The sequence below is a fragment of the Sinohyriopsis cumingii genome, chromosome 2 (genome assembly GCF_028554795.1).
Source record: "Sinohyriopsis cumingii isolate HCF-2022 chromosome 2, ASM2855479v2, whole genome shotgun sequence".
In the NCBI taxonomy this organism is placed as follows: Eukaryota; Metazoa; Mollusca; class Bivalvia; order Unionida; family Unionidae; genus Sinohyriopsis; species Sinohyriopsis cumingii.
The window spans coordinates 162,032,638-162,048,084 of NC_142962.1; the positions used below are offsets into that span (position 1 = coordinate 162,032,638).

The 15,447-nt window shown below is 36.0% G+C and overlaps 1 protein-coding gene across 3 annotated transcripts in view; it reads right to left on the reverse strand.

The window, feature by feature from the left end:
• Nucleotides 1–15,447, reverse strand: part of LOC149806226 (WD repeat and FYVE domain-containing protein 3-like) — a 413,256-nt gene that overhangs the window by 107,425 nt on the left and 290,384 nt on the right. For all 3 annotated transcript variants that reach the window (XM_089951178.1, XM_089951177.1, XM_089951179.1), the window contains 4 exons: nt 13,838–13,920; nt 10,153–10,309; nt 5,960–6,192; nt 3,562–3,710 (listed from right to left, as the gene is read on the reverse strand). In XM_089951178.1, the coding sequence (XP_089807304.1) occupies nt 3,562–3,710; nt 5,960–6,192; nt 10,153–10,309; nt 13,838–13,920 (622 nt within the window). The remainder of the gene's footprint in view (nt 1–3,561; nt 3,711–5,959; nt 6,193–10,152; nt 10,310–13,837; nt 13,921–15,447) is intronic.

Here is a 15,447-nt window from a genome sequence, read left to right on the forward strand (position 1 = left end):
ACACTGTATAGCTTCTACAGTGCTCTTAAATCATGTGGCCAAGATACAATGCATATGAATATAATACTTTTTATACACATATAAATGTGTTTATAATATACATACAATTCAGAAAGTTTCTACTTGAAAATATTGCCTAAGCCAGTGTTAAATGCAGGTATGCATACTGAGAAATAGAGAGCATAATTCAAATAAGGGAATAAAAACAGATACATGCTTCCACTTCTCCCTGTTTAGCTCTCGCTTCTCCCTGTTCTGTCCAAAAAGAGAAGTCACTTCTCCCTAAAATTCAAGTCTAGCTTGACCCCTGGACAAGTCATAACACTATATAATCAATAAACCTATACACTGAGAATCTAGTCACCCAAGACAAAGGACTCTAATAGAAGTGGTCTTTCAAGACAGGTTTTACTGTAATTACATTTCACCCTAAAAATGTTCTTTGCTTACATTTATAAGATATATTTTCCACCAACATTTACACCATCACATCATCTGAATCACCTCATTAAGCATATAATGTCAAGATAACAGCAAGCTGGATGAAATTTAGTTGTGGTCATGACACAGAAATCTTCTAATTAAATTGGCCAATCAGCAATCTCCCCTTCTATATGTGCCTTTAAAAAGCTCTCTAGAAGTGGAGGTTGGACTAAAATGGATTACCTTATAAACAAGATAGAAGCTGAAAAATTCAGGAAAAAATAAAGGCCTGGATTTTTTTTCTTTTCAGACAACCATACTGGCTGTAAATCTTGGGACATGAAAAGATCATTGTTTCCGGTGTCCTAAGACACATATGCATCTAAAAAATACATTCTCTGTGTCCCAACACTTGCTAAACTGTTATAAACTACTATGATTGCTTTTGTTATTATTTTGCATGTGCATATTTTCTGATTTCACCAATATGAAATTAAATAAAGGTAAAAAAAGACTTCATAATTCACAGGCCAGTTCGAGTTTACCTGGGAGACCAGACTGTACTATAATGTACAGTGCTTACACAGTGCAAATCATGCTTATTGTCACTTTAATCCTTGTTTATTCTGAGACATATTAGATGCAGATTTTGCTTTATTTATTTATTTTTTACATTGATTAATGTGCTCACGAGTTACTCTTTTTCAGTTATATAATCAATGCTACAAATTGAGGTAATCTTTATGAAAAGGTACACAGGTTAAATTGTGCAAGGCACAACTAGCATAACTGTTATATGTTCATGAAAGAGTGTTAATAATAAAGGCTAAAATTCTGAACATAGATCAACTACGATCATCATCAATCTATTTTACTTTTGTGTTTTGGCTGAACAAAATCATAATTTTCCACATAATGGAAAGCTAGATGTTTCAGCATCTACTTTGTTTATAACTGGCGGATTTGTCTTTTGTTTTCTGACAGCAAAGCAGGCCAGTTAATCATTACAACCCTGAAACTGACTGGAGTTAAGAGGGTATTTTGACCAGCAACTATACCAGTACTTTGATGTGTAATTGCCTTTCATCCTATAATATTAGCAAGATTAACGTAGCTTTGTAAAACAGGGTGTAAGGTCGCTTACATCAAAGCAATCTACAACCATTTTTACAGTATTAGCATAATGTTTGAAGCCTTATTTCTGAAACTTCATTATTGTATTTTGGATTTATCATTAAAGTTTAGTGCAGTGGTGCTCATGATTTGAATCCAAGGGATGTACTTCATTGAGCAGAATGTATTTATTCAGTGTGTGCTCAAACCTACAATGTTGTTGTTGTTGTTGTTGTAGGGTTTAACGCCATTTTTCAGCACAAGATAGGCTATACATGGCGGCCAGTATAATTGGTGGAGGAAGAACCCTGGAAGACCCCGGAAAGAACCACCGACCCTCGAGAAGCTACTGGCAGGCTTTCTCACGTACCCAAACCTACAATGTACATGTGTACATTATGTAAATATGCTCACTAGTCTAATTGCGAGTGTTGAATCAAACCCTACTGTAGCTCATTGTTGTCATAATGGGATAATAGTTAGGTATTTGCAATTTCAAGGCAAAATAAAAACATAAGTACTGTTGCACTACTATAAAAAGTCTAATGCATAAACAAACAATAATCGAGTCAAAAGGGAATGGTAGTGCTACACCACTTCCAACTACCTTCTCTCCAGTCGACCTTCTGGACATGTTTGCTAATTTCTTCTGTGACAAAGTACAAACCATTAGAGATAAGCCTGACACCACAATTTCAATTGACTCGTCGTCACCAAACACTTGGGATACAGAATTTGAGCGGCAACCATTAGCAGCATCTGAACCTGTCTCTATGGATTTCGTACGTACAATCCTGATGAAGAGTGCACCAAAGTCATGTGAAGTTGATCCAATTTCAACACCGCTGCTGGTTGAGTGCTTAATTCCAGTATTGCCTTCACTAACTGATGTTATTAATACCTCTCTCTCATCCGGGGAATTCCCATCATTTTTCGAAACTGCCATTGTAAAACCTCTGCTGAAGAAACCAACACTAGACCATAACGATTTAAAGAACTACCACCCAGTTTCTAATCTCCCATTCATATCAAAAATCTTAGAAAAGGTTGTTCTATCCCAGCTTGTATCTCATCTGAATTCAAACAGTCTTTTTAGCAATGTACAATCTGCATATCGCCCTTGCCACATTACTGAAACTACTCTTCTAAAAGTAGTTAATGACATTCTCTCTGCTTTGGATAGCAGAAAGATTACAGTCCTCACCCTCCTTGATTTGTCTGCAGCATTTGACACAGTAGACCATGATATATTACTTCACCATCTCCAGCATGTATTTGGCATTCATGATACTGCCTTACTGTGGTTCAAGTCCTACTTGGTCAACAGGACACAAATTGTGTCTGCAAATGGAATACATTCCAGCCCAGTTGATCTATGTTGTGGTGTTCCACAGGGGTCTGTTCTTGGACCTGTTCTCTTTATTCTATACACTCATTCGCTCTCAAGTGTCATAGATCATCATCCAGTGTCTCACCAATTGTACGCTGATGACACCCAAATATACAAATCTAGCCACCCAACTGAAGTTGATGCTACCATCCATGGTGTAGAGAGGCGCATTTCTGATGTGAAATCATGGATGACATGTAACAAGCTGCAGATGAATGATGATAAAACTGAGGCCATTCTGATCACAACACAAAGACTTTCTCATTCACATCCTTTACCTCAAACAATAAATATCAGCAACACCAACATTAAATTCACACAGTCGGTACGAAACCTAGGTGTTACTCTGGACAGTACTCTCACATTGCACCAACATATCATGAACATATGCAAGGCTGCATATCTCGAACTGAAACACATCAGCTCAGTTTTGAGGAAAATAAGGATGAGAAACTGCTTCAACTCATTCATCCTAAGGACTTGTGCTTAAAAAAGATTCTCCTGGGAAAACCATAACTATATCCTGCCTCTGCAAGACATTTAAATTTTAACTTTTGTAAAACTGCTCCATGACAGATACAATTTTGCTGAAATTCTAACAGTTATAATCCATAAATTACAATTTTGCTACTTACTCAGGAGGCAAGCTGTCAATGTCCTTGATCTCTTTTGAAGCCAGTATAGTGAAGCCATCAATGATGTGAAAGTGTTCTTTGCCAAAAAGAAGGAGACCCTCAGCTGTGTCCAGTCCCTGTATACGTGCACACCGGAACATGTGTGAAATCTGAGAAAAGATTGAACAAGTATCATACATTATAAACAAAGCAACATGATGATCCCAACTCTCTGAACATCTCAAATCTGGCTGATTTGTGTTATGTACCTTTGAGAAATCCATAAGCTGATTTAACTTTCTCTTCAACTAATTATCAAGAAGAGTACCATGAATAAAACATACACAACTGCCCTGTGTTTAATAGTCCACTACACAAATAACTAATTTTGTTTGCAGAAACTACGATGATTCTATGGTCTCAAAATAAGTAACAGAAAAAAAGAGAAGCAACAACCTTTGTCAAATTCAACAAGTAATTATTTCCCTAAAACACAAAGTGAAAAATGCAAAAAAATAACTTAGGTATTGCAAATTAAATCTCAAATAATCCTAGAATTTCTAACACAAGTCCTAATGTTTAAAGTTCTGAATAAACTTTAGTAGTACCCCAAAAATTAATCCAACACTGGAAATATTGATGTGCCTGTGGTGGCCCATATCATGATGATCTACCAAGTCTTTTGTTGTATCACAACAATACAATAGAAGAATATATCCTTATTTGAAACTTCACTGTCAATTCAAGTCTCTGTTTCCGTGAATGGTATTTCTAATGAGCACTTTTTCCAGTGCATAAATAATTTGAATAAATAAATTCCAGCCCAAATGAAATACTGGACACAACAATGAGTCTGCCTCCAGATCTTAGTATGAATTAATCATTTCTAGAAAAACAAGATTATATATTTCTCTACTTGACCTTAGGTCACAATAAACAGTTTCTAAAAATACTATTAACTAATGGAAAATGCAATCCTGGAATGTTTACAAGACAATAAAAAAATCTTAGTCATAATTAGAAAGTCATTAACAAAATTTATAATATAAAATGTGGTAAAACTAATGTCCTTGACTCAAGCAAAAGATAATAATACTGATAGTTAACCCATATTCATAGAGACAATTTTAGCTATCTATCAATTGTTTACAGAATTTTAAAAAAAATCAGAGATTCAATTAAGGTAGAAAATGAACTTGATTTTGGACAAGGTCAAGTCCAAAATAAAATTATCCATAACATATAATGAAATAAAATAACTAACTAACAAACAAATAAATATAATAAAATTATTTTCCTCTTTCAGTCACCTTATGGTGAGGATATATTTAGAGCTAGTGTCCCTTCTCTTTGCTTTTCTCCAAACATTGTAATTCTCTCTTTGTTTCCATGACTGGCAATTCTTATAATTTTTTTGCATAAATTCCTTATCTTTCCTCTCTCAGTATTTTCTTAATTCCTTCCACAGCTTTGAAGGAGTGCTGGGGTTTATCTGGGGTCTAGAAGGAAATGAATAATGGCCCTATTTTTAAAGCACTAATTTATTTTACAAAATAATGACTTCCCAATTCAAGCAAGTTGCTCCTGGAAATGATCTTCTCCAAAAGGAATATTTGTCATGAATTCTTCAAAGCTAAAAGACTTTGGCCATATTTTAAAGATGGTAGACTAAATCCCTACGATTTTAAAAAGGACAATGGAATATATGAGAAGACATTACATTTGACTGCCTTCTTCCCAAAAGGTACCTTTTCTTTACCCTATCTATAATTGCTCCAACCTTCACTTGGGATGAATATTCCCTTGCTTGTCAAGAGGTAGTTGCTTCCATGTCCTCTTAAAAAAAACTCTCTTTATCTATCCCAACAAGTACTACTTGAATTATGTTCTATCCCAAAATAAGCCTCTAACTGACCTGACACACAACTCAACACTTTCTTACTCCTACTCTCCTTCTCTCTATTCTCCCCCATTTTCCTTGCCTAGTTAGGTTCCCAGTCTCAATGCCTCTTCAACCTTCCAGTACAGTCTAAAGATGACTCAATGCCCCACTACTATCAGTTCTCTACATTATTCTTGCTCCATCAGTGGTTGGACTCTTCTACCACTGGATGGTCACTCATTCCTATTCAAGTCAACGTTTCCTCTAACCTCACCTTCACATTATGGGCTAGTGTTCATTTGTTTTTTTTTTTAAAATGCCACCAGACCATTTATACGAAGCTGTCTGATCCTTTAGTTTTTCACCTTTTCTTACTACCATGAATAATGTAGTATGGCCTGTTTGTCAATGTCCAGACTGTATAATGCTCCCTCTCCCTGTTTCCCATAATTTCCCACAGTAGTCACACTATGCCTGATTATTTGTTTTCCTTGCATCTGTCAGAACATCTACTTACCTACCCTTGATATAACCCACCTTTTCTTCCTCCCCAAGAAGCCGTACAATGGCCTGGTTGTCTGTTTTCTTTGCTGTCATCTGACCTTCCTGGGAGGCCTCAATCTGTGTCTCCACAGTCTCTCCACCAAAATCTGGCTTCTCTCCCTCTGCCTGCTCTGACATCAGCAAGTCATCACCATCATCCTCATTCTCTGTGGTTGATGCTGGCTTGTTCAGCTTCTTGGGCAACAACTTAGGGATCTTCATCATATCTAACAGACAATAAAACATCATTTTTTCTAAATATAATTTTATCAAATAAATATAATTAATTTGTATTTGCTATCAGGCAATTTTATCTGGATTTGTGGATCTGCAAAATACATAGTCTGTTAAAAATCTACAAGGCATTTTGTATATCAGTCATATGTATCATAAACAAAGAAGTATGTTAACTCCAGATCAGCATGCTTTTACAATTCCATTTAGTATCACTTACAAAGTTACTTTTTATCTCAGTGGCTTGAATCTATCTTTTTTCAGATATTTGCTTGAAGAATAATGTTTCTTTTTGACAATTATCTGCAGATGAGGAATGAAATGATGCTTTGCACATGTATGAATAATCTTGAGTTTTATCATTGAGACTAGTTGATTATTGATTGTCATAGTACAGTGTCTTTGGAGACTCTTGCAGTAATTTTTTACACCATGCCTGTCTGATCAATAATGTTATTGTTTGAATCATTGTATATTTTCATCTATACAACACTGTATGCATGCCGATAAGATAATCAAGCACTACCTTTATACTTTTTCTCAAAGTGCAGTTCCGGTTTATTTGGAATAACTAATGCATTCTTGGAAATAAAGAATTTACAATTTTAATATAAATCCTTTAGGTTAAGGAAAAAATGTGGTACAAGAAAAAAGATAAATAGTAAAGATATTAAAACTCTTTAAAAGGTATATCAAATAAAACATAAAGGTAAACAATATGTAACATTATAATATAGGATCAAATCTTAATATATTAGCCAAATTCCTTTATGAAATCAAAGATTTTCTCTGGTGAAACATCAATATATGAGCCAAATTCATTCCTGAAGTCAAAGATTTTTTCTCTGGTGAAACAACATTATAAAATTTCTTAACTGAATTCACATAATAAAACATCAGCCTGGCAGAGTGTAAGTTTATGCACTTGACACAAGATTGTGCTCCACTGTCAGTGGGCTCCACCAAAGTATGCATTCTACTTGAGGTTCACCAATCAGGAGATATGAATGAGTCAAGGATGCGTGTCCTATAGCACTCAGCACTACACTACCTCATTTCTGCAATTTGTTAGTTTTATATTAAGGATGCCACTCTCTAATGATGGGTTTCATGTTCTGAAACATGTTTGTGATGTTTTCATTCCACACATTTTGAAATGCAGGCTTTAGCTGCTTTATGTGCCCTTAATACCAATATGACTAGGCAGCCAACAGCACATGCTACATTTTTCAGATTCCATGATCAAATTGTGTTCTGTAAGACATTAAAAGACTATCCAAGTTAACATTTTGTATCGCTTTCAGTTTGGAATGGAAATTTAAAAAAACACGAATCTGACCAAAAATTAAAATTATGGAATGTATTTAAGTGAAAAGCACATGTTGAAATGACCATCAATTCAGAAGAAGTAGCCATACACAATTTTGAGTTGGTCATCAGGTTTGCTATTACTGAGGTTAACAAAACATCATTATAATAAAGGACCAACTGCATCTTGAAATACACAATTTCTTTCCTAACCCTAACCAACTGCACCTTGAAATACACAATTTCTTTCCTAACCCTAACCAACTGCATCTTGAAATACACAATTTCTTTCCTAACCCTAACCAACTGCATCTTGAAATACACAATTTCTTTCCTAACCCTAAACAACTGCATCTTGAAATACACAATTTCTTTTTCCAAATTATGAACACAATTTCTTTTTCTAAATTATGAATCACTAAGTCAGCATAAGCATTTATTTCTAGTTTTAACTACAAGGTGTTTTTCAAGATGGCCACAGTGGTGGCTTTTTAGGGAGGAAATATCTGCACCATTTTCATTAAGGACCAATGATATATTATAATATGTGTTTCAGTAAGAAACCTATATTGATACAACCATATAGCATGATACATGTTTCAGTAAGAAGCCCATATTGATACAACCATATAGTATGATATATGTTTCAGTAAGAAGCCCATACTGACACCACTATATATTGCAAGAAATGTTTCAGTGAGAAGACCATATTGATAAAATAAGTAAAAACAAGACTATTAAAATGGCTCATATTTTCGTGAGGTCAGTTCAGCACCATTTTTGAAAAATTACTAACATTACAAATGTTTCAGTGGAAACCCCATTTCAAATTCCACCTTCTGTTTAGGAGGTGTAGCGATAAGGTTTTCAAGATGGCTGAGGCAGCCATTTTATGAGGTCAGATTGGTACTATTTTCAAATAAGACCAACTACATTAGGCTTGGAACAGTTTTATTAAAAATCATGTCTTCAGGACCGGTTGTTTATCAGGACCTGCACTAAGATTTTCCAAATTGCTTCCATGGTGGTCATTAGAGTGGTCAGATAGTACGATTTTTATTACTCCACTACATATGATAAGGAATGTTTGAGTGAAAACCTCTAGGTGATTTGATCATTCACAAGGCAATTTAATTATCCTTAACGCGATTTGATCGTCCTTAAGGTGATTTGATCATCCACAAGGCAATTTAATCACCCTTAAGGCAATCTGATCATCCTTAAGGCGATTTGATCATCCTCAAGGCAATTTGATCATTCTCAAGTTAATTTGATCATCCTCAAGGTAATTTGATCAGCTTAAAGGAAAACTGATTATTCTCAAGGCGATTTGATCATCCTCAAGGCAATTTAATCATCCTTAAGGCGATCTGATCATCCTCAAGGCAATTTGATCATTCTCAAGTTCATTTGATCATCTCTAAAAAGCAACAAGATTTTAAACATGGCAACCACTGTGGTCATGCTGATCTGATGGATTGTCATGATTTTCATTTAGGATCATATAATAAGAAATCTTTAAGTGAAAATATATGTTCAAAATATGTAAAACTGTATTGCACATAAATTCAGGAAGTTAAAGCCTTCCAAATAACTGTATAATTAAGAAAACAAGATAAATTAAGAAACAGACAGTCATAAAAATTCTGTAAAATGCATATTAAAATAATTATGTCACAAGTATATAAAATAACAATGTGTCACATGATAAACATTATGTTTTAATCCCAAGGTCGCTAACATAGTTGATTTCTTAAAAAACACAATTCCCATTAAATCTAATGAGGGCTGTTCCATTTAAACATACATGATATGCAGGGAAGGAAGTTTTTTAAAACTATATGCCAAGGTACTTTGATTTCACAGAATTCATATTAAAATGATAGGAAAATTCTAAACTGCATCAAAGATGAGTAACCCACATTAAAAGTGCCTTCACTGAGTCCCGTATATGTTTTACTGAAACAGCCCTGAGAGAGAGAGAGAGAGAGAGAGAGAGAGAGAGAGAAAGAGAAAGAGAGAGAGAGAGTCCTTTCTTGAAACTAAGATATATGCCAATAACCCGTAGCCAGTATAAATAGTAAATATTCATGATTCATTGACAGACGCTTGATGCTCATAGAACACTATCACCCTTAGTTTATATGGCTGAAATAATTCTCACAGAGGTGATTAAAATGTATATCTTCATGATCAATGAGAGATTTCTCAAACCGAATTAAAGAATTATCTTCAGCAGATCTGTTCTCATGTGCACTTACTTTGTCCTGACTGTAACAATCATCCACCACAAATCTCATGGACAAACAGAAAGACAGGTAGACTGACAGAGAGATGGACAAAACAGCTTGATGTACCTAATAGAAATATGTCTTTACTTCACACTAATTACAGAAATCCAATACCATAGTTACCTTCAGGAAATCTATCCACAAACTATGTGCCATGATTAGAATCCACTCCATGTGACAAACAATTTGGTAGACACACTTACTTTCAACTGATCTGTCTTCACTCTTTTTTTTATGATCAGACTCCATCCATGTGACAGACGTTCATACAGTATGAGAGACTTGCCTTCAGGAAATCTGTGCACACTCTGTGTGTCATAACTAAAATCCACTCCTTCTGACAGACAGACATACCTTCAGGAGATCTGTCTTCACTCTCCATATCCTGACTTGAAAAATCCTCTACACCCAATCTGATGGGCAGAGTGTCTTCGCCAAACAGGCTTTTTGACCGATATTTCTCATAGTAATCCTTGCTATCATGGCTTAGAGCTACCTTGTACCTCAATGGCTGAAAATAGATCATCACTCATGAAGTACAAGTTTTTAAATAAATTTTTAAAAAACTAATTGGTACTGTATAATTGAACATTGTAGTTAAGTGATCTGGCCACCTAATTTATATTGATATTTGTCACAGTACTTTTGTTCAAAATATTTTTAAAAATTCAACATCCAGTTTGAAAATCTTGTATTGAGGACCAAATGGTATAATGGATCCTAAAATAGTCGTATTTGCCACATGTCTGGCAGATCAAATATTTTGATGTGGGCATACTCTGAACAAACTGGACACAGGTCATATAAAACATTATTATATTGTATTTGATTTGTTGATCTAATAAATTGTCAAATAAATACCTTAATGAAGTAAAATTCAAAAGTGACTGGCTTATACACTTTTTGTTTGTCAAATAATCAGACTGCTGGTTACAGCCCAACTGCCTGAGGTCTATACAAGTCACAGCCAGTTGGATCAACATTGGTCTATACCAGTCACAGCCAGCTGGTTCAACATGGGTCTATACCAGTCACAGCCAGTTGGATCAACATTGGTCTATACCAGTCACAGCCAGTTGGATCAACATTGGTCTATACCAGTCACAGCCAGTTGGATCAACATTGGTCTATACCAGTCACAGCCAGTTGGTTCAACATGGGTCTATACCAGTCACAGCCAGTTGGTTCAACATGGGTCTATACCAGTCACAGCCAGTTGGTTCAACATGGGTCTATACCACTCACAGCCGGTTGGATCAACATGAGTCTATATCAGTCACTGCCAGTAGGTTCAACATGGGTCTACACCTTTCACTGCCAGTAGGTTCAACATGGATCTATACCAGTAACAGCAAGTAGGTTCAACACAGGTCAATACCAGTGCAAGCCAGTAGGTTCAACATGAGTCTATACCAGTAACAGCCAGTAGGTTCAACATGAGTCTATACCAGTCACAGCCAGTAGGTTCAACATGAGTCTATACCAGTAACAGCCAGTAGGTTCAACATGAGTCTATACCAGTAACAGCCAGTAGGTTCAACATGAGTCTATACCAGTAACAGCCAGTAGGTTCAACATGAGTCTATACCAGTAACAGCCAGTAGGTTCAACATGAGTCTATACCAGTCACAGCCAGTTGGTTCAACATGAGTCTATACCAGTAACAGCCAGTAGGTTCAACATGGGTCTATACCAGTCACAGCCAGTTGGTTCAACATGGGTCTATACCAGTCACAGCCAATTGGTTCAACATGGGTCTATACCACTCACAGCCGGTTGGATCAACATGAGTCTATATCAGTCACTGCCAGTAGGTTCAACATGGGTCTACACCTTTCACTGCCAGTAGGTTCAACATGGATCTATACCAGTAACAGCAAGTAGGTTCAACACAGGTCAATACCAGTGCAAGCCAGTAGGTTCAACATGGGTCTATACCACTCACAGCCAGTAGGTTCAACACAGGTCAATACCAGTGCAAGCCAGTAGGTTCAACATGAGTCTATACCAGTAACAGCCAGTAGGTTCAACATGAGTCTATACCAGTCACAGCCAGTAGGTTCAACATGAGTCTATACCAGTAACAGCCAGTAGGTTCAACATGAGTCTATACCAGTAACAGCCAGTAGGTTCAACATGAGTCTATACCAGTAACAGCCAGTAGGTTCAACATGAGTCTATACCAGTAACAGCCAGTAGGTTCAACATGAGTCTATACCAGTAACAGCCAGTAGGTTCAACATGAGTCTATACCAGTAACAGCCAGTAGGTTCCACATGGGTCAAGATCATCTTTATGCTTTAGTGCCAAACAAAGATCAGCTTCTCAATACAAAATGTGTTCACTACTCCAAAACAAATGCTGTTTTTCACATGCAAGATTATGATGAATGGATGAGTCAGTAATATGTATCAGTCTGTGTGAAAATTAATGGCATGCAAAAGAGCTGCACAACATCATTTATGGCTGCTTGTGGTAAGTCCTCTTCAAAGATGCCACAACAAGGCAGCTGACCTAACCTGGAATGGGAATCTACTATTCACCATGTCAAATGTTAATGCAGTACTGTTGAAAACTGCAACCCTACTGCCTGAAGCATCAATAGGGCCTCAATACTATGAATTCTTTCAAAACCTCCCTCACAGGAACAATTTTGTTTGACCAAAATCAACAAACTTTATTCAACTGTTATCAGTGGTGCATACTGCATGCAACGACCAAGGAAGTTTAGTGAAAACCAAAGATACTGGACAACAAGCTGTCATGGAGCATACAATATCCTATAAAAAGAATTTTAAAAAAGTTTTTAAAAAATTGTGGATAGGCATAACTTTGGCAAATTTAAAAGGACCTCAAACCAGGATGTTTTCTTTAAATTTAGTAAAATTCAGAGGCTTTTTTTGACAGAAGTCATTTAAAGGTTTTTCTTACTTTACTAATGGTTGCCACATTCTGATGGTGGATTGGTATCATTTGTACAAACCTAAAATCCCTTCATGCCAGGATGCTTCTGTCAAATTTTGTAGAGCAGTCTCTTAGTAGTTACTAAGAAAAGTTTTCTATTCTTAGTATACCATCATTATTTGTCAAAAACTAATATGAACTGATGTAAGGATGTTATCTCTCACATTTCATGAAAATCTAAAAAGCAGTTTTTGAGAAGAAACCATCTAAAGGCTTTTCTATTTTACCATGGCGACTATATCTGACAGTTCATCAACATTACTTGTGCAAATTCGAAAGTGCTTCATGTTGGCATGCTTTCTGTAAATTCTGGTACATTTTTGTTGTTTTTAGACATCATTTAAATATTGGTCTATTTATAGTACTGGTGGCTATATCGGGTCTATTTATAGTACTGGTGACTATATAGGGTCTATTTACAGTACTGGTGGCTATATATGTCTATTTATAGTACTGTTGGTTATATATGGTTTATTTATAGTACTGGTCGCTATATATGATGGTAACTCAGCTTCATTTGTAAAATAATTAAACGATTTGAAGCCTGGATGCTTTCAGTGAAATTTGGTTGAATTCTGTTGAGCGCTTCACAGTGTTATAGGTTTTCCTGATTTTAGTATTGGGAGCCATATTTGATGGCAGATAACATCTGTACAAAACTGAACACTGGCAGGCCAATATGCTTTCTTGTTTTCAGAGGATATCATTCAAAGGTTTGTCTGTTTTATTACTGGTATCCATATTTGATAGCAGATTGGCAACATTTGTATAAGTCTGAAATGCATTCATACCATGATGCTGTTAAATTCGGTTAAATTTAGTTTTACAAGTATTTTAGAAGTCATTTAAAGGTTGCAGACAGAATGGCACTGGAAGGTCTTCATGCCAAATGCTCTCTGCCAAATTACATTAAAATTGGTCCAATGTTTATTTAGAAGGATCGTAAAAGAGCTAATGTTTACAGCTGACAGATGATGAAAGGACTGACAACAAACGACACATGATACAAGACTATATCATATACTCAAGTGGTATTATTACCTAGTGAGTGAACAAAAATTGATGTGGTACTTACATTGTCCTCCATATCAGGTCTGTAGGGATAGTAAATATAAAACATATCATTTTTCAACATCTTCTTCCTCATTCGGAATGGACCTGAAAACAAAGATGTATAAGGCTGCAAATATTGCCTGCACACAAGCAGAACTCATGGAAATTTAAACCAAAATGTAAAAGCTCAACTGTCAATGGTGTGTCAGCTAGCTTAAAATGATCTAATTTTCACATATTTTGGGAGGCAAATACTTCTTGCTTCAACACTGGGAAACCAAGAGTTGGTAAGAATTACCTACAACTGCAATAAAGAAAACAAAACTAAATAAAACAAAAAATTTAAAGACAATGTAATATATTGATGTGAAACAGGAAATTTTTAAGTAAATTACTTTCTGCTACCTACAGAATCCAGCCCTCCCTGAAAGATGAAAAACTTCTTTCCTTCTGTGTGAGATAGACAAAAGGAACTATCTCTTGCAGTTTAACTCCCATGTTCCCAGTAACGGGCCCCTTTTTCCCCAGATATTTGTCTTTATGAAACTTATGGTATTTTTAAAAGAGAATAATAGTAATGAAATCAGATAAGCATTTTTGGGGAACCATAACTGACAAAAATGTCCTTTTTCCATCAAATACATTACACAATCAATATTAGCAGAATAGATACAAGGAGCATGAACTGCTTAAGCAGCCAGCCTCTACCCACGTCATTTTGCAGGACTGTTACTCTACTGAGAGGAGGAACTTCTCCTAACATGAAATAAGCAGAACTAAAGAGTATACATTTATACAGGCGTGAGGAAGGTCACTATGGGATCTTGCACCTGGCAATTGCTTTACCTTTAAAAGTTACATCAGGCGAATCCAATGAAAGTTACATGGTCAGGCACTGTCAGATATGGGGCGTGGTAACTTTCCGTGCAGCCCTTTACTTCATATAAACACTTTTGGATGATTCTACCTCATTCTAATGAAGCACTAGTGGATGCCTCTACCTGATTTGCATACATGCATGTTTGGATGCTTCTGTACCATCCACATGGAACCATGTTTGGATGCCTACTGTCAACATCAGCCATTCTGAGCTTGTTTTCTTATATGCCACTTTCGGGAAAATACCCCTATTATATTCTACAGGTACTGAGGTAAATGACCTTAATATTATTAGCTAATCTGACCTAAAAGATAGCCTTTTCCATCCTTTAGCCAATCTGACCTCTAATATAGCCCATCCATGCTTTAGCTGATCTAACCTCTAGTATAGCCTATCCATGCTTTAGCTGATCTGACCTCTTATTAAGCCTATCCATGCTTTAGCCGATCTAACCTCTGATATAACCCATCCATGCTTTAGCCGATCTAACCTCTAATATAGCCCATCCATGCTTTAGCTGATCTGACCTCTAATATAGCTCATCCATGCTTTAGCTGATCTAACCTCTAATATAGCCCATCCATGCTTTAGCCGATCTAACCTCTAATATAGCCCATCCATGCTTTAGCTGATCTGACCTCTAATATGGCCCATCCATGCTTTGGCTGATCTGACCTCTAATAAAGCCCATCCATGCTTTAGCTGACCTAACCTCTAATACAGCCCATCCATGCTTTAGCCGATCTAACCAC